Below are 21645 nucleotides of genomic sequence, written 5' to 3' on the forward strand. Positions count from 1 at the left end.
GTGTTCTAGTTAGAATTCGGGCTGCACTGTTTTGAATTAATTGAAGGGGGTATAGTGAAGAATCTGGTAGTCCTAGGTAAAGAGCATTACAATAATCGAGACCGGAGAAAACTAGGGATTGAAGAATGGTTCGATAATCACGATAGAAGAGCAGCGGTCGGAGATGTTTTAGAAGCCGTAGTTTGTAGAATGATTTTTTAGTAAGTGAGGAGATATGTTGCTTCATAGAAAGATCAGAGTTTATGAGTATACCTAGGTTTGTAGCTTGACGTGTTATGGGTATGGTAGTATTGTTTATTGACAAGTGTGATGGTGGACCTATTGTAGTATCTGAAATAGACGATAAATGTATAATTTCAGTTTTTGAGGAGTTTAGTTTTAACCGGTTATGAGAGAACCAGGAGTTTATAGTGGATAGATAGAGGGAAACCAAGGATAATGTTGCTGACCAAGATGTTTTATAAGGGACATAGAACTGAATATCATCTGCATAGATGCATAAAAGTAAAAAAACTCCCATTCTTAATGACCTCCTCATTGATGAAAACCCCGACATATGTGCCATTACCGAAACCTGGCTTAAGGATACTGATACTGTGCTACTTAACCAACTCCCCACCAACTCTTATGATATTCTCTCAATCCCAAGGCCCAAAAAGAAAGGAGGAGGTATCCTCCTATCTGCAAAAAAGGAGCTCAACATGATACACCAACCTATCACTCCTCCAAAAAAACTTGAAATTGGCCTCTTTAAATCTCCTACACTACAAATCTGTCTAGTCTACGCCCCCCCCAGGAACCCTTGACAAGGACCCATCCTCCTTTATTGAATATATCGCAACAAACATATCCATTGACACCCCAGCTATAATTCTTAGTGACATGAACCTCCATGTAGACAGTACACCCCAAACCCCCTCATGCAGCACTATTCTCAATTCTTTAAACGCACTAGGCCTCGAACAGAACATCAACTCACCTACCCACAAAGCAGGTCATTTCCTAGACCTTATCTTTACCAACTCTCAGATACAAACAGACCCTCCCACATGCATGCCAGTCCCCTGGTCCGACCATTACCTCATAAAAACATCTTGCTCTATAAAAAATCCTCCTAATACTAATCACCTTACCTCAAGTAATACCATTCACTACAGAAAAACATGCAACAAAGACGACCTCATCCTTGCCCTCTCGGACACGCTAAACAACCTTGACCTGTCAGATTCAGACACTGCGCTATCTTCATGGCACAATTTTACAAACATTGTGGCCAACAAGGTCTGCCCACTGCAAACTAGACATATAAACCCACAAAATAACAAGAAACCCTGGTACACACAAGAACTAAAAGACATGAAATGTAACCTCAAAAAAACTGAAAAGTCCTGGCGCAAAGATCCCTCCCCCACCCTTCTTGCCCGATTCAAATCCGCCCTACACTGCTACAGGGATAGGTTAAATAAAACCAAACGGGATTTCTACTCCTCCAGAATACACCAATTCCAATACAACCCGCGAGCCCTCTATGATTACGTTACCTCATTAACTAAATCTACATCGGCAGCTATTCCCGAGGATATAGCCAAAACCAAATGCGAGGAACTCACACTTTTCTTCCAAGACAAAGTCAACAAACTGCTTACACGTTTTCCCCCCTCCCCTACCACCAAGCAAAAACCACAAGAAACCCCCACAGCCCAGCCCAACATCCTCCCCCCCAAAGGCTTGACTACCTTAGAATACACAACTGCTCTGAAAATTGAATCATTCCTTAAGAAATCCAGACCATCCTCTCACCCCTCCGACACAATCCCCACTAAACACCTACTCTCCATACCCAACATAATAGCCCAGCCCATAGCCGACCCCCTCAAACAAGCAATAGTCAAGCCAATACTAAAGAAACCCAAGCTTGACCCCAATGACCCCTCCAACTATCGCCCCATCTCAAACCTCCCCTTCATTTCAAAAATTCTTGAAAAAACAAGCAACACGCAACTCACAGAATATCTAGATGACTCACACCTACTCTCCCCATTTCAGTACGGATTCCGGAAATTCCATAGTACTGAAACCCTCCTCCTATCCTTATCAGATCGACTCATTAAAGACCTAGATAAAGGACATACATATATCCTAGCCTTCTTAGACATATCATTTGCATTCGACACTATTAGCCACGATATCCTCCTGCAACGACTTCATGAAATTGGTATCACAGGAGCTGCTCATAATTGGTTTAAATCATACCTTAGTAATCGAAACTACAAAGTCAAAATTGGAAACCATGAGTCCAAACCTATACCCCTTATCCAAGGAGTCCCACAAGGCTCCTCACTATCATCCACCCTTTTCAACATTTATCTCCTACCACTCTGTCATCTCCTATCCAACCTCAAACTCCCCCACTATATTTATGCAGATGATGATCAGATTCTTATCCCAGTATCAGGCACCCTGACTAAAGCTACGAACATCTGGGAATCAACCCTTCTAGCTATTAACCAACTCCTCTCCAACATTCACCTTGCCCTTAACACGGGAAAAACCGAGATAATCTTTAAAAATGGCGCCGGCCGTCCAGTACTCCTACCATGTGAAAGGGGCCGGCCAATGACACGGTTACCCTGTCACATGGTAAGGGCAAAGGGCCATCGGCACCATTTTTATTAGTGGCAGCCAACGGCCCGAGAGCGGGAGATCGCTCCCTGGGCCCACTGGACCACCAGGTAATTTTAAAACGTTTTTTGGGGGGTCGGGAGGGTGGTGGAGGCTAAGGGAGCGGTTTTAAAGGGTCGGGGTGTGTTTTTAGGTTGTGTCCTAACTCCCGTTAGTGTGCACTAACCCTATTAAGAATTTTTTCACGATAAATCTATGGAATTTCTCTTGTATCGCACTCTTTTAACGATTAATGACGATTTAAAAAATATCAGACGATATTTTAAATCGTCAAAAAACGATTCACATCCCCAATCAACACCACCCTGAAAGATTGCTTCTTTAAATTACATACCCTAAAGAAATTGAAACCCTTGCTCCACCAACCAGATTTTCGAACAGTACTGCAAATTACTATATTTTTGAAAATTGATTATTGTAACTCACTTCTCCTAGGCCTACCCAAAAACGCCACACACCCTCTGCAGATTCTGCAAAACACAGTTGCCCGAATACTTACAAATACACGCAGAAACGAACACATTTCACCCGTGCTTAAGGAACTGCACTGGCTCCCTATAGCATCCCGAATCCAGTACAAAACTCTTTCCATCATACACAAGGCACTCCACAACCCTGAAATGAACTGTTCAATGACTCTCTAGTATTCCACCAACCCACTAAACCCTCTAAGAGCCAATATCTTGCTTCCATACGCACCCTCTCCCCAAGAAACAACAACCTGACTTCTACCAGCGCACGTGCTCTCTCCTTAGCTGGCCCTGCCCTATGGAACAAAATGCCTGTAGACCTGCGCCAAGAGGACTGCCTAAAAACATTCCAAAAAAAACTAAAAGCATGGTTATTCGCACAAGCATACACTTAATCCTACACCCCATACACTCATAGCATGCTTCCTCGACTTCCCCTGTATCAAGACATTCCACATCCCAAACAGCATTATATTTTCATTGTAAATAACCAAATAGCATTGTATTCTCCTTGTAAACAACCCTAATACCCTGTATTTAAGTTAACGTTACGTTCAACCTCCCTGTCTCCCACATCTATCATTCAGACCCTTAGGCATGTACCATGTTAACTTGTTTTTATATGTATCTGTTCTCTTGTTGTCTGTCAAGCACATTTCATGTGCATTTTTAAGTTTATTATAAACCGATGTGATATCCCAGATGAATGTCAGTATATAAAAACCCCAAATAAATAAATAAATAAATAAATACATCTTGAGATATATACTACCTTTGCCTCTATGCTAGGTCCACTACACCATCTGCTTGAGTGGCTTAGGGGTTAGAGCAAGTGACTGAAAATCAGGATTTGAATCCCACTCCCCCCCCCCCCCCCCCCACACTGACATTTCTTGTGACTTTGGGCAAGTCACTTGATGTCCTGTTACCTCCAGTACCCACTTAAATTGTAAGTTCTTTGAAGCAGGGGCTTATTGTACCTGAATTCTAAAACCAAATAAAAGCTGAAAACTGCCTTGAGCATTATTTGGAAAGACTAGCTAAATATTCCAAAATTAAATATGATTTTAAAAAGATCAGGTTGTTTCACTTATATTTTCTGTGATGGGTAGGTGGGAGGGCGGGTCTGCCTGCTCCTGATCTTCCAGTCTGAATCAAATGATGAAGTGCTATCCCATATCAGGATTATTCTTCCGTCACTTTCTCCCTTTCTCTAACCAAATGTTCACTTTCCACCCCAGTCCTCCTCTCCCACTCACTCATTTGCTGTCTCACACCCACTGCCCCTCTTGCTCACTCTTATCCCCTCAAACTCCTCTTGCTCTCACCCCTCACTTGCTACCTGACTCATCCACTCTCACCACCTACCTCCCTCTTGCTCACCCGATGAAAGCCCCTTGCTGTTATCACTTTGCTCACCATCTCACCCCTCCAGCTCCACTTGCTCTCATCCCCCAGCACCTTTGCATACTCTCCCCCGATTCATTGTTTGCTCCTCCAACCGCATGTTGCACTTCCTCTGCTTTCCCTTCCTCCTTCTCCCGTCCCCACTCTTTGTTTCTTCTCTCCTTTTGATCCTCCCTGCAGCACACCAGACCACATGATCCACCTTTCCACTGGCAAGAGAAAAGCTTTTTACCTGCTTCGTCTTCTGCCAGCTGTACTATGAAATGTGACTGCATGGGCCTAGTCCCCCAAGACTAAAGGGCTCCACATGACTCAGATTTTATATTAAAGCCAGCAGAAGAGGAGGCAGGCAGTTGCAGATAAGAAGCACTGTAATTGCTTTCCTCCTGCAGGTAAGAGGGTGATCAGGCTGGGAGAGAGGTGGGGGGAAATGAAGTAGTAGCTCAGCATCTGCTTTGGCCTAGGTGATTCAGTAGCTAGCACTTCGCTTTCCCTCAGTTGATGCAGACTGTTCCCTTCCTGGAGCCTTGTCAGGATATGAAACATTGATCTCATTCAGTGTAGGGTTTATGCACAACATAAAAAGTAAAAGGTTCTCTTCTCAATATTCAGTCAGTTCAGTCTGGGTCAGCATATTCCAGTCACTTTCACATATATTACACATTCTACCAACATGGACAAAACACATGAGCGAGCATCTAAACACACAACTAGTGAAGACCTGTTGCCAAGGTGATTCCTGATAATCAGGACTCACCTAATATAGACCCTGAACCGGTGACGTCACTGAAAAGAGCCAGCAGCCCTAGCGTGCCGCGGGCCCTTTAAATAGCCTAGACAGGTTCATACCTGGGGAGCCAGGTGCGAGGAGCAGACAGCGGCGGTGTCTCTGCCGCAATTCAAGGTTTTTTGGTGGCAGGCAGGGCCGCGAAGAGGAAGGCAGCATTGGAGGCGCTCCCTCTGCCTTGTAGAGGAGCTGGGGCCCACCCCTGGCAGGGCGGCGAGAGAGGTGAGGAAGGCCAGTTGCGAGCTCCGCGGCCGGCTGATGCACAAGTACCCCCTCCTCTAAGTCCCCCTTCTGAAGGTCTAAGTAGCCAGGGCGCCAGTTTTTCCCCAGCTCTTGCGGATTCGTGGGCTGGAATCCCATGGAACACAGAGGGATAACCGACTCAGAATTGCCTCGAGGGACGACCGAAACCCTTGACGGGGTTGAGAGAGCCACAGGGAGGTGCCCTTTCCCCTTCTCAAGCTGAAAAAGGGCATGCAGACTCTGGATCTACTCTTCCTTGTAGGTCAGAAGGGACACAGATCCTTTCATGGCTCGATTGTGCTTCTTTACGAAGGCTTCGTGTTCGGCCATCTTTTGCGTCAGCTGCTCCTTCAACTGGGCGAAGACAGCCCTCAAGACGTTCCTCCAGAGGTAGCAAGGCCTGGTCTGAGTCTCCTGAGACTTCTTGCATGGAAGAAGAAGATTAGGAAGGGCAGCAGCCACACAGATCGATACTGTAACGTGCGGTTGAAGATTTCCCGTCTGTAACGTGCTGTGAGCGCACAATTCGGACGCGTAACGCGATCCAGAGATACAGTCTCCAGTTTCACACGTCCTTAGCGCTTCTTAAAACAGACGCATAACCCTTTCCGCACCCAGCATGTATATGATATGTAAATGAACGAATTAGCTGTATAATGAAGGAATTAGCTATTCCCCTCCGATACTGTGACGCGCGTTCAGATTATCTCCTTTGTACCTCGCTATTTTGCCGCATCCTCAACCTGTTAGTTTACCGCCTACCCTCTACTTGGTGTTAGTGTGGTGTTCGAAAATTAAAACGGGAATAAAGTGTAAAAAATGGGGGTAAAACCAAAGGGAGTAAAGTGTAAAAAACCATAACATTGCAGCGTAAGTTGTTTATATATATGTATAAATACCTGTCACTTTCCTGTCACTTTCCGAATCCCCCAGGCGTGCAGTCATCGAGGCGGCGGCGGGAGCCAGCGGGCGGGTGGGCGCGCGTTGGATCCAGGCGGTGGCGGGAGCCGGCGGGCGGGTGGGCGCCCGTTCATCCAGGCGGTGGCGGCGGGAGCCAGCGGGCAGGTGGGCGCTCGTTCGATCCAGGCGGCGGTGGGAGCTGGTGGGCGGGTGCTCGTTGGATCGAGGCGGCGGCGGGAGCCGGCGGGCGGGTGGGCGCACGTTCGATCCAGGCGGCAATGGGAGCCGGCAGGCGGGTGGGCGCGTGTTCGATCCAGGCCACGGGTGGGTGGGCATGCATTCATCCAGGCGGAGGGCGCCGGCGGCGAAAGCGGCCTCCGGCAGCCCACGCCGGCAGTGAACGAATGCACGCTTGTTTACGCCCGTGCGATTTCGGCGCTCAAGGCAGTCACATGCTGTGACGTCAAGCGTCGTGACGTCACGCCTTGAGCGCCGAAATCACACGGGCGTAAACAGGCGTGCATTCATTCACTGCCGGCGGGGGCTGCCGGAGGCGGCCTTCGCCGCCGGCTCCCTCCGCCTGGATGAATGCATGCCCACCCGCCCGCTCCGGCCTGGATCGAACACGCGCCCACCCGCCCGCCGGCTCCCACCACCGCCTGGATCGAACGCGCGCCCACCCGCCCGCCGGCTCCCACCGCCTGGATAAACGGGCGCCCACCCGCCCGCCGGCTCCCGCCACCGCCTGGATCCAACGCACGCCCACCCACCCGCCGGCTCCCACCGCCACCGCCGCCTGGATGAACAGGCGCCCACCCGCCCGCCGGCTCCCACCGCCGCCTCGATGACCGCACACCTGGGGGATTCAGAAAGTGACAGGAAAGTGACAGGTATTTATACATATATATAAACAACTTACGCTGCAATGTTAATATGGAGGTCGTCCATGGTTTTTTACACTTTACTCCCTTTGGTTTTACCCCCATTTTTTACACTTTATTCCCGTTTTAATTTTCGCCCTGCGCCTTGCTTCGGGAGGGGGGGAACCATCCACTTCCTGGTGCCTGTCATTTCAAATGTCATTTGAAATGACATTTGAAATGACAGGTACCAGCGCACTCATGATACTGTATAGGCGCTAATGCCCTTCTGGTGGAGGTGGTGAAGACAAAAAACAGAATTCAAAAGGGCATGGGATAAACACTGTGAATCCCTAAAGGCTAGAGGATGAAAATGAAGAAAATAATGCATGGGGGTAACTTGCTGATGCAGCTGTTACTACCCTTAACCAATAAGCCTTCATACTGTTGATGCATCTCCAACATTTTTCTCTGCTTCAACAGCAAGAAGTAACGGGGAATTGGACCCAGACAGCAACAAACAAGGTCCCTGACTTTTACAGTCTGGGAAACTGATAAGTATGGAGGTGACCTGCACGGCAGATGCTACTGTGAGCTTACTGGGCAGACTTAATTGACTGTTTGGTCCTTTTCTGCTGTCATTTCTATGTTTCTATGTAAAAGGTGGACTGGGAGGTTGGAAAGAAGGTCCCATCCAAATAAAATGAGCTCCATGGAGACTTTTAGTTAATTAACAGAAAAGTCAGAGAACAGCCAAGATATGCTGTCTCTGTAAAAGCAAATGGGAATCCATAAGGTAAAATGGTGATCTGGCTTCATGAACCAGAGGGACACATCCATTGCTAACTTCCACATAGGCAAGCTGCAAATCCACAAAGTTGTTACCATGTCTCGCCCCACACCAATGGTATATTCTTCTAACTAAACTGTAGTAGGGGACCAGCAGCATGCCTACATAGGTAAAATACAAACAGGAGCAGCTGAGACAAAACACTGTTGAGCAGAGGTGGGCATCACAGAATGGCTGAAAGTACTTGCGGACTTTGCCAGCAGATGCACTTGTAGCCACATTAAGAAGAACCATTCTCATAGGTGTGTTTAGGTCGAAGCAGTAAACAGCATGTGTACATTTGGATTTTCAAATATACCCATTCTATTTTACCTCTGACTAGCCACCGGTACAAATAGCAGGTGCAAACATAGTTGGGCATTTTGTATGCACCTGCTCTTGTAGATAATTTTCAAAGGAAAATACTCATGTAGTGAATTTTCAAAGCGAAACTATAAGGTGCGCATGTATCTTGCAGCTATGTAGCCGATTTATATTTGTCCCTTATGCACTTGAAATTGTCTTCTCCCACCATCCTCTCCCCAACAAAGTTGCAAGAAAAGATTTTTGCATCAAGTACACCGCAGACAGAAGAGCATCATAAAGAAATAAAACTCAAACTGAATAAAATATACAACACTTTATTTTCCCCAATCCCTGAAAGAAATGTTCTATTTTCAGATAAACAACTAGCTAGAGCTGAGCTCCAAAATGTACTTCATTATAAGACTACCATTGATAGAAAGAAAAATATTAGGACTACATGGTATTTTTTCAAGTGTACCCAGTGGGAAGTGAACCTGGCGCGCACAAATGTACACCTGATTTTATAACATGTGCGCGCTTCCATGTGCATGTTATAAAATCCGGGATCGGCTGTGGCAAGGGGGTGCACACATGTGCACCTTGCACGCGCCGAGCCTGAGGGGAGCCCCGATGGCTTTCCCCGTTCCCTCCAAGGCCGCTCCGAAATCGGAGCGGCCTTGGAGGGAACTTTTTTTTCGGCCCACCATCCACTCCCTTCCCCTATGTAACCCACCCCCCAGCCTTAACTAAATCCCCCCCCCCCCCCACCTTGGGCAGGCATAACTTGCACGTGCCGGACGGCTGCCAGCGCACCATGCCCCGGCACAGACTGCTGTGCTGGAGCACTCGGCTCCACCCCCTGACCGCCCCCTGACCGCCCCTTTTTCGAAGCCCCAGGACATACGCGTATCCCAGGGCTTGCGTGCACCACCAAGCCTATGCAAAATAGGCTCGGCGTGCGCAGGGGTAGGTTTTCAGGGGTTACGCACGTATCTTACACGTGTAACCTTTTGAAAATCTACTCCATTATCTATCAGCTTAGTTAAATGCAATTCAAATGGTGCTGAAAACTAAGACATCTCATTCTTCTCTTCCAGTGTAAATAGATAGGGTTCATGCAAAGTGGAAGAGTAGCTGAGTGGTAGGCTGTGAACCAGGGAAGTCAGTGTTCGAATCCTACTAGTGTTCCTTGTGACCTTGAGCAAGTTAGTTCATTGCCTAAGGTATAAACTTAGGGGTATATTTACCAAGCTTTAGCAATCATTTAACATGCACATGATATACGCTTATCACAGCAGTATTTTCCTTAAAAATCCTTATGTATTTAGATGAGTTGCTTTGCATGCATAATTTTGTAAATACATGCAAAGCAGCTTATTCATACCTACAGGTAATTTAATGAAAAAAAAAACAGCTTTCCTACAATAACGCAAGCCATGTATGTTATCTTCTAAAAGGTTAGCTACTGTTCAGGAATTATAGCTATCTTTTCATGCTGAAATTTAAATGGCGATGCCACGTTGAAATAACCTCATTCCCAATGTGTCAAAGACCCCTGCCATCTGTAGAGACATCCCAGCAGGGGGAGAAAAGTGAAAAATATAATTTACCATCATGCGGTGATGCCCCACTCACCTTCCCAAATCCCTCCACTTTCAACAAAATTCAATCCTCCCTTCCTAACCCCCCTGTTGATACCATCCTTCCCTACCCCCTAGTAAAAGCTAGCCCACCCCCACTAGTTCATACCTGGTGGTCTAAGGGGTCTCTGGTAGCTTAGTGGGGCCTGGAGTACCCCCTAGGCTCCGGGTCAGTCATCAACATTTTCCACAAGGTGCCAGCTAGACCTGGAGCAAAGGTCAACTGGTACCATTTTGGAAAATGGAAATGGCTGGCCCAGAACGTAAGGGGTGCTCCAGACCCCACTAAACCACCAAGGAGTCACTAGGCTACCAGAGATCCCCCTTAGATCACCAGGAATGACTGAGTGGTGGTGAGCTAGGGTGGATAGGCGGTCCAGGGGGCGGGCTAGCTTTTAATGGAGAGGATGGCTGGTATTGACAAGGGGGTTTGGGAAAGGGAGGGCTGAAATTTGTGGAAAGTGATGGGGTTTGGAAAGGGGGAAGGGCATTGTTGTGTGAAGGTCAATTCTAATTTTTCATGCTTTTCCCCTGCTAGGCCACCTCTGCGGGTGGCGGGGGATGGTCAGGGGTCTTTTACACATTAGGGTGGTGCTTTAGGACCAGCATTGCTTTTTCAAAAGATGGTGGCCCCAGGCAAAGAGGAGACTCCTTCACATGATTTTTTTACTTTTCCCCAAAATATTTTTTCTCATGGAATTTTTCCATGGGAAAAAAATACCACGGGGATACTACAGCAATATTTTACTGAGGAGGGAAAAAATACCGCAGGTGTGCTCTCACAGTGTTTTTCTGCGGCCCGTGGTATTTTTCACCTCCTGTGGTAAAATATCACGGCATAGTCCTTAGATTGTAAGTCCTCTGGGTCAGGGAAATACCTATAGTACCTGAATATAACCCACCTTGAGCTATCAATGAAAAAGTGTGAGTAATAAAATAAAAACAACAACATACGGATCTCTTGTACAAGAAGAAGGCTTCATTTGTTTGGTCATAAGGACATTTGACTGCTGGAAGAGTGCGTTCATCCTAATGTATAAATAAAAAAATCTCTTATTATTGCTTTATTAATTTTGTTTTATAGGGGTACAGATACATCTTCCTGGACTGTTAGCTTGGGAACCATTAATTTGACTCCGAATACCAGACTAGAACTTGCAAAGATAATTATACATGAAAATTACAACACTACGACATATTCAAATGACATTGCCCTCCTGCAGCTCTCAAAGCCAATCACTTTCACCCCTTATATACAGCCCGTTTGCCTCCCAGACGCTGGGGACATCTTCCTGAATGAGTCCAATTACTTTGTCACAGGATGGGGGACGGGAGAATCAGGTATGTTAAAAAAAAAAAAAAAAACATAGCATGGTACAATTTTGCATGCATGCTCATCTTATATGACAAAATGTCCCCGCTACGTTCCAGTTTTCTAGAGACCTGTGCAGTGATGCTCGCTCTTCAATGGACACATTGCACACAAAAACAAACCGGAAATAAGTTCCTTTTTTGTTTATTTATTTATTTATTTATTTATTAATTACGGTTTCATTCCTCCTGTGGATGCTTTCTGCATTCTCATTTCACCCTCCTCCTTTCTTTCCTTCATGTTCAACACCAGCAAATAAGCTGCTTCTGAAGGAGCGTGGCCTGAGCCCTCCTCGTAGCACCCCCCCCCCCCCCCCCCCAGCCTTCCAAATTGCATTCCCTAGGCTGGGAGACAGTTTCATGACTGTTGAGGTGCAGCCGGGACATGGTTCTGGAGGAGTTTCCCACAGCAGCCTGCTGTCTCCCGCTGCTCTTGCACCAATGGCACTGTCTGTCCAGCCTGCTAGTTTTGTAAGTGGCACAGTTTAACCAGCCGTCACCAAGCAATAAGGCCATTGCTTCCAACGGGACTACGGCTGCCAGCACTGTGCTCACAATCTTTCCACCCCAAGGGTGCATGCCTGTGCGATTCTCGTGTATTTAAGTTATGTAGCATGTTGGCGTTTTCCATGGGAAAGAGATTAAGAACCCCACAAAATCTGTAATACAGTACAGGACTCTGGGTGTACTTCTCTAGTGTACAGATTCTAGTGGAATTCTGGTGGGTGCTGCTTCAGAAATTCAAGTTATTATTAATGTAATCTAAATAATAATCTCCCCATGTGCATTTTGGCAAATTTTATAATGGCACCTTTACAGGCTGGCTATATAAACGTTCCTTGAACAGGGGAACTGAGAAAATTCACATAATCCCTCTACATGGCAAAAAAACAGGCAGCTAAATGATTGCTTTTCAAGCCTCATCAGATCAAGTGTGTTAACATTTAATGTATACTTATACTTTAAACAGTTGGTTTGCTATCTTCAGTCCTTCAGCAAGCACAAGTTAAGCTCATCAACACCGACATCTGCAACAGCGCAGCAGTTTATAACAACAGCATCACGTCCTCGATGCTCTGTGCGGGATACCTGACGGGGGGCATAGACTCGTGCCAGGTGCGTACAACGAAATTATCTTTGCGGGGAGCCAATTTCAGATGGTCCGCTTTGGGGAACAAACTCACGGGGCGTTTCTACCCATCCTTTCCAGAGAGCAGGCCGTGCTTCCCCTTCCAAAACTGCTCACACAAAAATTTGCGCTGGCTTTTTTGTGTGGGCAGAGATTGGAAGCAAACTAAAGTATCCTTTCTTGACCATCCAGTCTGCAGGCATTGCTCAATAACCCCACCCAAAGCACAACTCCAGGAAGTGGGAACGCCTCCTCCCCAAAATGCAGCTAACAGCACTGGTGTCGGGGGAAACAGCATGCCTACTTTTAGCTGTGTTGATGGAGGCATAGTATTGGGCCGATACAGTAAAGTCTGCGGGAGAGTGGGTGAACGCCCGCTCTCCCAGTGCGCACACCAACGAGTGGCCGGTGCGCACGATTCAGTATTTAAATTAGGTCCGGCGGTAGATCCGGGTAAAAGGAGGCGCTAGGGACAGTAGCGCGTCCCTAGCGCCTCCTTTTTGACAGGAGCGGCGGCTGTCAGCAGGTTTGACAGCCAACGCTCAATTTTGCCGGCGTCGGTTCTCGAGCCCGCTGACAGCCACAGGCTCGGAAACTGGACGCCGGCAAAATTGAACGTCCAGTTTTCGGCCCGACAGCAGCGGGCCGAACTCATATTTTATTTTTTTTTTTACTTTTTTTACTCTTCGGGACCTCCGACTTAATATCGCCATGATATTAAGTCGGAGGGTGCACAGAAAAGCAGTTTTTACTGCTTTTCTGTGCACTTTCCCGGTGCCGGAAGAAATTAGCGCCGACCTTTGGGTCGGCGCTAATTTCTGAAAGTAAAATGTGCGGCTTGGCTGCACATTTTACTTTCTGTATCCCGCGTCCATACCTAATAGGGCCATCAACATGCATTTGCATGCATGCATTCGGAGCACACTGTACTGTATCGGCCTGTATGTGAGGAAATGACTGGAAGAAACTCACCCCTCCCCCCCTTGCTTTCCCACATGGTAGGGCCACAGCAGAGGACGCAGAAGAGAAGAACGGGATAGAACACCCTGCCAGCACGATGCTTCTCAAACCATGGACCTTTAAACACTAGTTTCTTCTTGGGAACTCAATAACAAATTAGAATAGAAAAATGGAATGGGATAGATTCTGGGCGGGGTGCAGATACAATGGAGGTTTTTACTAAGAGACACGAGTACTTTTGTCCCTGCAAAGCTGGGAGTGAATTTCCAAAGAGAAGCTATCTAGTCAGTCAGTTTCACTAGCATCTCCTGTCTACCTGGGCAGAGAGGCTGCGGGAGTCTGCTGCCTTTACATCGGGCACAGTTACAAATGTTCCTCCTTCTATATGGTAACAGCGGAGCACTTAGCTTGATGAAATCAACAGTTGGAAGGCTTCAGGCTCCCCATTCTCTTCTGTTTATAGCTTCGGCAATCCCTGGTTCCTTCCGAAGGCACACGTAGGGTGGCCAACCTTTCCATGGACCATAACTGGACACCCCACTAAACTTCATGCTTTGGGAGGGGAGGCGATAGGGAGGAAGGTTACAGATTACTGTCAGTTGTCGATCCACTCATTACTTGGCTTTCAAGCACCCCCTGAATATACTTTGTTTTATAAAGTGTTATTTCAACTATCCTCATAAACACATCAACTGCAGCCTCTCTCATGCAGTTTTTGTCTCTATCACAACTAAAGCCTTTCTAATACTCACCCACCTCCATACTTCCCCCAAAACACACAGCCTGCTATCTTATACACGCACTCCCAAACACACAGCCTCCTCTCTCAGACACAGGTGGTTTGCTCTCCCTTTCCTTAAAACCTTCCCAGCCTTTCATCTGTGTCTCCCTTGTGCCACCTGTCTCTCAATATGCCCTCTCCCTCCTCTGTGCACTCCTCTTGTCTTTAGTCCCCTCCCCATGCTCTTGTCTTTCTCTCCCTCTTTCCCTCTCCTCCCCAGTGCCTTCCTCTTTCTCTATCTCCTTTCCTCCTGTGTCCACGTTTGTTGTTTGTTTGTTGTTAACTCACTCCCGGGGGTAATCACTGGCTTTCCCAAATCTACCTAGCTATTAACTATTCATGGACTCTTCCTCCAGGAACTTGTCCAAACCTCTTCCAAACCCCGCCATGCTTAGTTGCCTTGATCACATCCTCTGGCAACAGATTTCACAGCTTGATAGTGCATTGAATAATAAAGTTTGTGCCTCTTCTGTCTCTTCCTTCCCTTCCCCATCTATGTCTCCTGCCTTCCCTCAAGCTCCTGTTGTGCCTCTCCCCTTCCACGTGACTTTCTTCCTTCCATACCCCTTCTGTGTCTCTTTCCTCCTTGTTCCCCATGTGTCTATCTTCCTTTCCCTTCCCTTTTTTGTGTGTCCGTTCTGTCGCTCTCCTTTCCTCACCCTATAACTCTGTCTCTTTCTCCACCTTCCTCTCCTCTTTTCCTGTATCCCTCGGCTGGCTTGTTGCAGCCCCTCTGTTGGGTCTTGGCCCAGCACTCAGTGAAGGAGGAGGAGGGACCCAAAGGGCATTGCTGAGGAGATCTGTGGAGCCACTGGGTACTGAGAGTTGTGCTATGCCCTGCCTTTACTCTCCATCCCATTCAATCACAACTCAGGAAAGGAGGCAAGAGGGCGGGGACACAACATAGCTCTCAGCTCTGTCTTTCCTTGTAACCAGAAAGCTGTGGGAAAGAGGAGCCTCTCGCAAAAACCAGATTTTCAGTGTCCAAAACCCAGAAATTGGGAAGCCTAGGCACATGGCCAGCTCTCTGTAGGACCTCACCCAGGATCAGGCAGTTTCTTGTAATTGCCCATGCCCTGCCCCCAGCTGGGGCTCTCTTTAGCAAATCTCCTGTGCAGAGTGTGCATACCCTACCACCGGGGGGGGCGGGGGGGGGGGGGGGTAGAATGTCTGGAAGGTTTTGTTTAAATGACAACAAAATTATCTAAAAAGAACTTCCTATCTATAAATTGACTTTTGTCAAAGTTCTGCCAGAATATCCAAGGCCACGAGGATATCCTCCCATCTAGCAAATGGAAATAAAACAAAAATGAGGCAGAGAGCCCCTTGACTATAAATGACTGCATCCTTCTATTTCAGTTGTTATTTCTTCTTCCAAAGCTGAAACATGTACAATATGGAACATAAGAAATGCCATGCTGGGTCAGACCAAGGTCTATCGAGCCCAGCATTCTGTCTCCAACAGTGGCCAATCACAAATACTTGGCAGATCCCCAAGATCTGTTTGTTGTTAACTCACTCCAGGGGTAATCACTGGCTTTCCCAAATCTACCTAGCTATTAACTATTCATGGACTCTTCCTCCAGGAACTTGTCCAAACCTCTTCTAAACCCCGCCATGCTTAGTTGCCTTGATCACATCCTCTGGCAACAGATTTCACAGCTTGATAGTGCATTGAATAATAAAGTTGTTTTTATAATCTGCTGATTGTTAGTTTTATGGCATTCCTCTTGTTTTAGTATTATTTGAAAGGGTAAATAGTCATCCTTTATTTACCTGTTCCACCTTGCTCATGATTCTTTAAACTTCCAATCATGTCCCCTCTCAGCCGTCTCTTTTCCAAGCTGAAAAGCCCTAGCCTGTGTAGCCTCTCATCATAGGAGAGATGTTCATAAGAACATAAGAAAATGCCATACTGGGTCAGACCAAGGGTCCATCAAGCCCAGCATCCTGTTTCCAACAGTGGCCAATCCAGGCCATAAGAACCTGGCAAGTACCCAAAAACTAAGTCTATTCCATGTAACCATTGCTAATGGCAGTGGCTATTCTCTAAGTGAACTTAATAGCAGGTAATGGACTTCTCCTCCAAGAACTTATCCAATCCTTTTTTAAACACAGCTATACTAACTGCACGAACCACATTCTCTGGCAACAAATTCCAGAGTTTAATTGTGCGTTGAGTAAAAAAGAACTTTCTCCGATTAGTTTTAAATGTGCCCCATGCTAACTTCATGGAGTGTCCCCTAGTCCTTCTACTATCCGAAAGAGTAAATAACCGATTCACATCTACCCGTTCTAGACCTCTCATGATTTTAAACACCTCTATCATATCCCCCCTCAGTCGTCTCTTCTCCAAGCTGAAAAGTCCTAACCTCTTTAGTCTTTCCTCATAGGGGAGTTGTTCCATTCCCCTTATCATTTTGGTAGCCCTTCTCTGTACCTTCTCCATCGCAATTATATCTTTTTTGAGATGCGGCGACCAGAATTGTACACAGTATTCAAGGTGCGGTCTCACCATGGAGCGATACAGAGGCATTATGACATTTTCCGTTTTATTCATCATTCCTTTTCTAATAATTCCCAACATTCTGTTTGCTTTTTTGACTGCCGCAGCACACTGAACCGACGATTTCAATGTGTTATCCACTATGACACTATGACACTATGACACCCATCCCCTTTATCATTTTTATTAATCTCCTCTGCATCTCTTCTAGTTCCGCTATGTTTTTTGAGATGGGGGTGACCAGAACTGTGCACAGTACTCAAGGTGCAGTCACACCATGGCTCAATACAGTGGCAATATGATAATTTTTTGTTTTATTCTACATTCCTTTTTGGATCATTCCTCTTTGCTTGTTTGACCACTGCTGTGCTCTGAGCAGAGGATTTCAACATATTGTCCACAATGACTCTGAGGTCATTTTCATGGGCTATGGCTAAAAATCCACTTAGCCTGATATGACTGACATAGAAATGTTAACTCTATTTTTACCCATGGAAAAGGTGCCTAAGCCTTTGAAAATGTATCCCAAAATGATTTGTACAGATTTGGCAAATACATAGCGACCTTTCCTTTCGGTTCTGTGTAATCCCCTTTCCATGCAGGTTCACCTTCCCAATCTTGGGGAGCATTGTGGTCACTCTCCCAAGATGGTGGAAACAATTTCTGGGACCGTGAGCTGAGGGCAAGATAACCTGCAGGGTCAGTACTGGGCCAAGGACACTCTAGAATAAAAAAAACAATGTCCAGTCAATAGCTCTGCTCCAACATAAAAATAGTTTACTGTATAATCTTTAGAATAAAATGGATGGCGAGTGCTCCTACCATGTGACAGGGGCCGGCCAAGGGCACGGATACCCTGTCACATGCTAAGGGCAAAGGGCCATCGGTGCCATTTTGATTAGTGGCAGCCGATGACCCGAGAGCGGGAGATCGCTCCCGGGACCCCCACTGGACCACCAGGTACTTTAAAAATTTGGGGGGGGGAAGGTCAGGAGGGTGGGGGATGCGAAAGAATTAAATTTAAAGGGTCGGGGTGGGTTTGGGGTTTATTTTTAAGTGCCCTTTCTTCCCACCCCCCTCCCCAAAACGATAAAAGAACCCCACGAAAATTCGGGGTGCTGCTCTGTGATGAGCATCATAATATTTCTTGGCCCGTTGTCCTGCCTTCTGCAAAAGGCCTTTGGTTTGTACCCATAGCTGATGGAGTTCTTCGGCTGAAGCCTGGGCTGCTGGCAATGGAACAGACAAGGGTATTGGTAGCGGCGGTAGTGGCTAATGGCCATACACTATCTGGAATGGTGTTGATCCAGTTGCGGCAGAAGGCTGCGAATTCAGGGTGAACTTGGCCCATGGGAGCAACTCTGCCCAGTCGCTTTGTCTGGAGTTGACATAGGAGCACAAGAATTATTTCAGTGTACGGTTTGTTCTTTCGGTTTAGCTGTTTGACTGAGGGTGGTATGCAGACAGCAGATCAAGTGAAATATCAAACTTTTTGCAAAGAGCTCTCCAGAACTTTGCCGTGAATTGTACGCCTCTGTCTGACAGGATATGCTTCGGCATGCCATGCAGGCAAAAGATATGTTGTATAAACAGTTTAGCCAATTCTGCAGCAGATGGGAGTCTGGGCAAGGCCACAAAGTGTGCCATGTTTGAGAAGCGGTCTACAGTAACCCATATGGTGGTTGTTACCGTTGGATACTGACAAGTCGACGATGAAGTCAGTCACGATATGCGTCCATGGTTCCTCTGGATTAGGTAAAGGCTGGAGAAGGCCCCAAGGGCGACCAGCTGGAGGCTTTTGTCTTGCACAGGTGATGCAAGATTCTACGTACGCTTGCACGTCCTTCTTCATTGAAGGCCTCCAATAGAATCTCTCGATAACCCTTCCGGACCCACTGCTTGGGAATGACGAGTGCCTGAGGCCAGATAGAGGCTGAGGGCAGGAACAAGAAGACTCAGACGATGACTCAGGATATTCAGAAGACTCAGACGTAGACTCAGGATACTCAGAAGACTCAGACGAGGACTTGGAAGACTCAGGATACTCGGAGGACTCAGACAAGGACTCAGGATTCTCGGAAGACTCAGACAAGGGTTCAGGTTACTCAGAAAATGCAGACTAGGATTCAGGTTGCTCAGAAGACTCATACTAGGATACAGGTTTCAGGGTGCTGTGTAGGGTGCTGCATCGCAATGCACCCTATACAGCCACCCATGGCTGGTCGCGGACCACGCCAAAGGCGAAGCACACTCCCGGGAAGGAAGTGGAAGTTGAAGCCAGGACATAATGAAGATTCAGGAGAGGCCTGCACCGGAGCACGCCCTACACAGCCGTTCTGGCAGAGTCTTAGGCATAGATGAAAGAAGGCACAAGGAACTCCGAAGACTGGGACAGAATTCAAGACTCAGGATTCAAGACTCAGGATTCAGAAGCTAGGCATTAAAAACAGGAGTCTTCTGGAGGCTTGCACTGCAGATGAGCAGGTAGGCCTTGTGCCACAAGGCGCCCTACACATACCCCATGGGCTGGTCATGGATCACGATGGTGGCACGCCAGGAAAGGTGGACAGACAAGGAACCTGGGAACTGGACGAAGAGCTGAAGACAAGGAAAACGGATTCAGGACTGGAACATTGGACATCAGGAACAACAGGACATCTGGACATGGAACATCAGGACGACTGGACAGCAGGACATCTGGAACATCAGAAACTAGGAACAAGAGACGAAGGAGCTCCGACAAGGGACAAGACCTGGAACATCAAGATGAAGAAGATCAGGAATACGAAGAACATGGAACAAAGATCCATCAAGGCACAGGAAGACTAGGGAGGACCTGGACCGGAAGGAAGACCACAGACACTGTGAAGACCGGTCGAAGGCCCTGAGAGACTGAAGCAGGACCCTTTTATAGGGCTGGTCCGGGCAAAGATGGATGACATCATTAGCGAGGGCTGTGAGGCTTTTCCCGCTGCTGGCCCTTTAAATAGAAAGAAGAGGCATGCGCCCGCACCTGGAGGAAGCCAGGAGGCAGAGGACTGCAGCTGTCTGTCTGGCCATGTGGGAGGCCAGACAGACAGCAGTGGCAGCAGCGGCACCCCTGCCGCAAAGAGGAGAACAAGCAGTGGCGGCTTCATACTGTGATGAAGAAACTCTCAGCGGCGGCATTAGGACCGCGGAGGCACCAGGAATGAGGCGGGCTCGGCTTGCCGCGAGGGACAGGCGACAGCCACGGCCTCCGGGCCGTGAAGGACGGCGTCAGCGGAAGGTAAGGGACTGCCTGCGGGTCCAGCCACAGGCAGGATCCTAACACGCCCAACCTAATGGGTAGCTAATAGCGCTCATCACATGTAAATTTATGTTGATGAGGTTATTAGCTATTTCCCCCTGATGCACATTCTTTTACCCTGATGCACATTTTTTACCTTGATGCACATTTTTTACCCTCAAAAATGAATGCCTGCCCCAGAGCAGGCCTTAATTCCTGAGGAGCCCAAAATGTTTACAAGAAAGCAAAAAATATTACTTTTCTAATGTTCCTCCGACTTAATATCTTGGCGATATAAAGTCAAAGGAACCAAAAAAGGAGAACGCTAAAAAGAAACAAAAGTGTGCTAACAGTCAGGTTAGGAAAAGGATGCTGCATTACAAAGTGTCCATTTTCCTAAGCTATTGACAGCCACCTCTCCTGGGCACCCACTGCTGAGGAGGTGCTGGGGGCGCACAGTTTCCCCTAGTGCCTCCTTTTTACCACAGCAGCCCATTTAAATATTACATCGGGCGCCCGGGAGAGGTGCATTGGCGCACATTAGGAGAGCGGGGTGCTCAATCACGAGTGCCCGTTTGCCACGCACCAGTAGTGTATCGGCCTGTCTGTGGCATAGGGGTGCCACACTTATTTTATTTTTCCTGGGAATTTCACTGCTATAACCAAAGAAAAATCTGTTGAAAACTGATTTTTGTTTTCCACAGATTGTTCTCCTATGTGTTTTAACAAAGTCATTTTTCTACTGATATTTTTTTTTCTTTTAGCATTGAAATTCCCAGGAAAATTACAATATAAACTGAAAAGGAAGGTCCCTACAGATACAATGCCTTTCTATATCTTCTGTCCTGAAGGAGCAATATGTTATTGTTCTCTTTCAACTACATCTTTACATTTTACAATTCTGCACTGTACTTGGATTTGGATTTGAATTTTTTATTTAATTGTTCGTCTTTCCAAACTTAAGCTCAAGGCGCATTACAAATTAAAGTACAACTGGTGCATCCCTGCCCCAGAGGGTTTACAATCTAATGTTTTACCTGAGACATAGACAATTAATTAAATGTAACTTAAATTGCAACCCTGTGCTCCATTCCTTTAAGCTTAGCGCTCTTTTAGCTCATAGCAAGAATGAAGTTAACATTGCTATAGCTGGCAGATGCTGAGTCCTGAGTAGAATCTCTGGCATATTTAGCAGCCACTAGTACAGTTCAGAACTCCTTTGTACCGGCTGAGATCTCAGATTGTAGACTAATCCCATGCTTTCCAGGTTAAGCACAGTACCTGTAATCTCAAAAATTATTTTCAAGGGTTGCAGCCATCTTTCTCTCCATGGGGAGGGCAATTTACAGTAGCGCTTCTAAGTGAGCACAGAGGTGGTAACCGTGGTCGTGAAAATATTGCCCTGCAGTTTTGGACAGCAGAAGCAAGGGCTGCGCTTGAAAATACAGCTACTTCCACCCACACATGCGCGCATGTACTTTACACATTTGTGCGCATATCTTTCCC

The 21645-nt window shown here is 46.9% G+C and overlaps 1 protein-coding gene across 1 annotated transcript in view; it reads left to right on the forward strand.

Moving 5' to 3' along the window:
• The window catches only part of LOC115090982 (transmembrane protease serine 11C-like), a 54785-nt gene that overhangs the window by 20980 nt on the left and 12160 nt on the right, over positions 1–21645 (forward strand). The window contains exons 4-5 of the mRNA XM_029600731.1: positions 11209–11465; positions 12466–12611. Of these exons, the coding sequence (XP_029456591.1) occupies positions 11209–11465; positions 12466–12611 (403 nt within the window). The remainder of the gene's footprint in view (positions 1–11208; positions 11466–12465; positions 12612–21645) is intronic.

Source organism: Rhinatrema bivittatum, chromosome 1 (genome assembly GCF_901001135.1).
Source record: "Rhinatrema bivittatum chromosome 1, aRhiBiv1.1, whole genome shotgun sequence".
NCBI lineage: Eukaryota > Metazoa > Chordata > Amphibia > Gymnophiona > Rhinatrematidae > Rhinatrema > Rhinatrema bivittatum.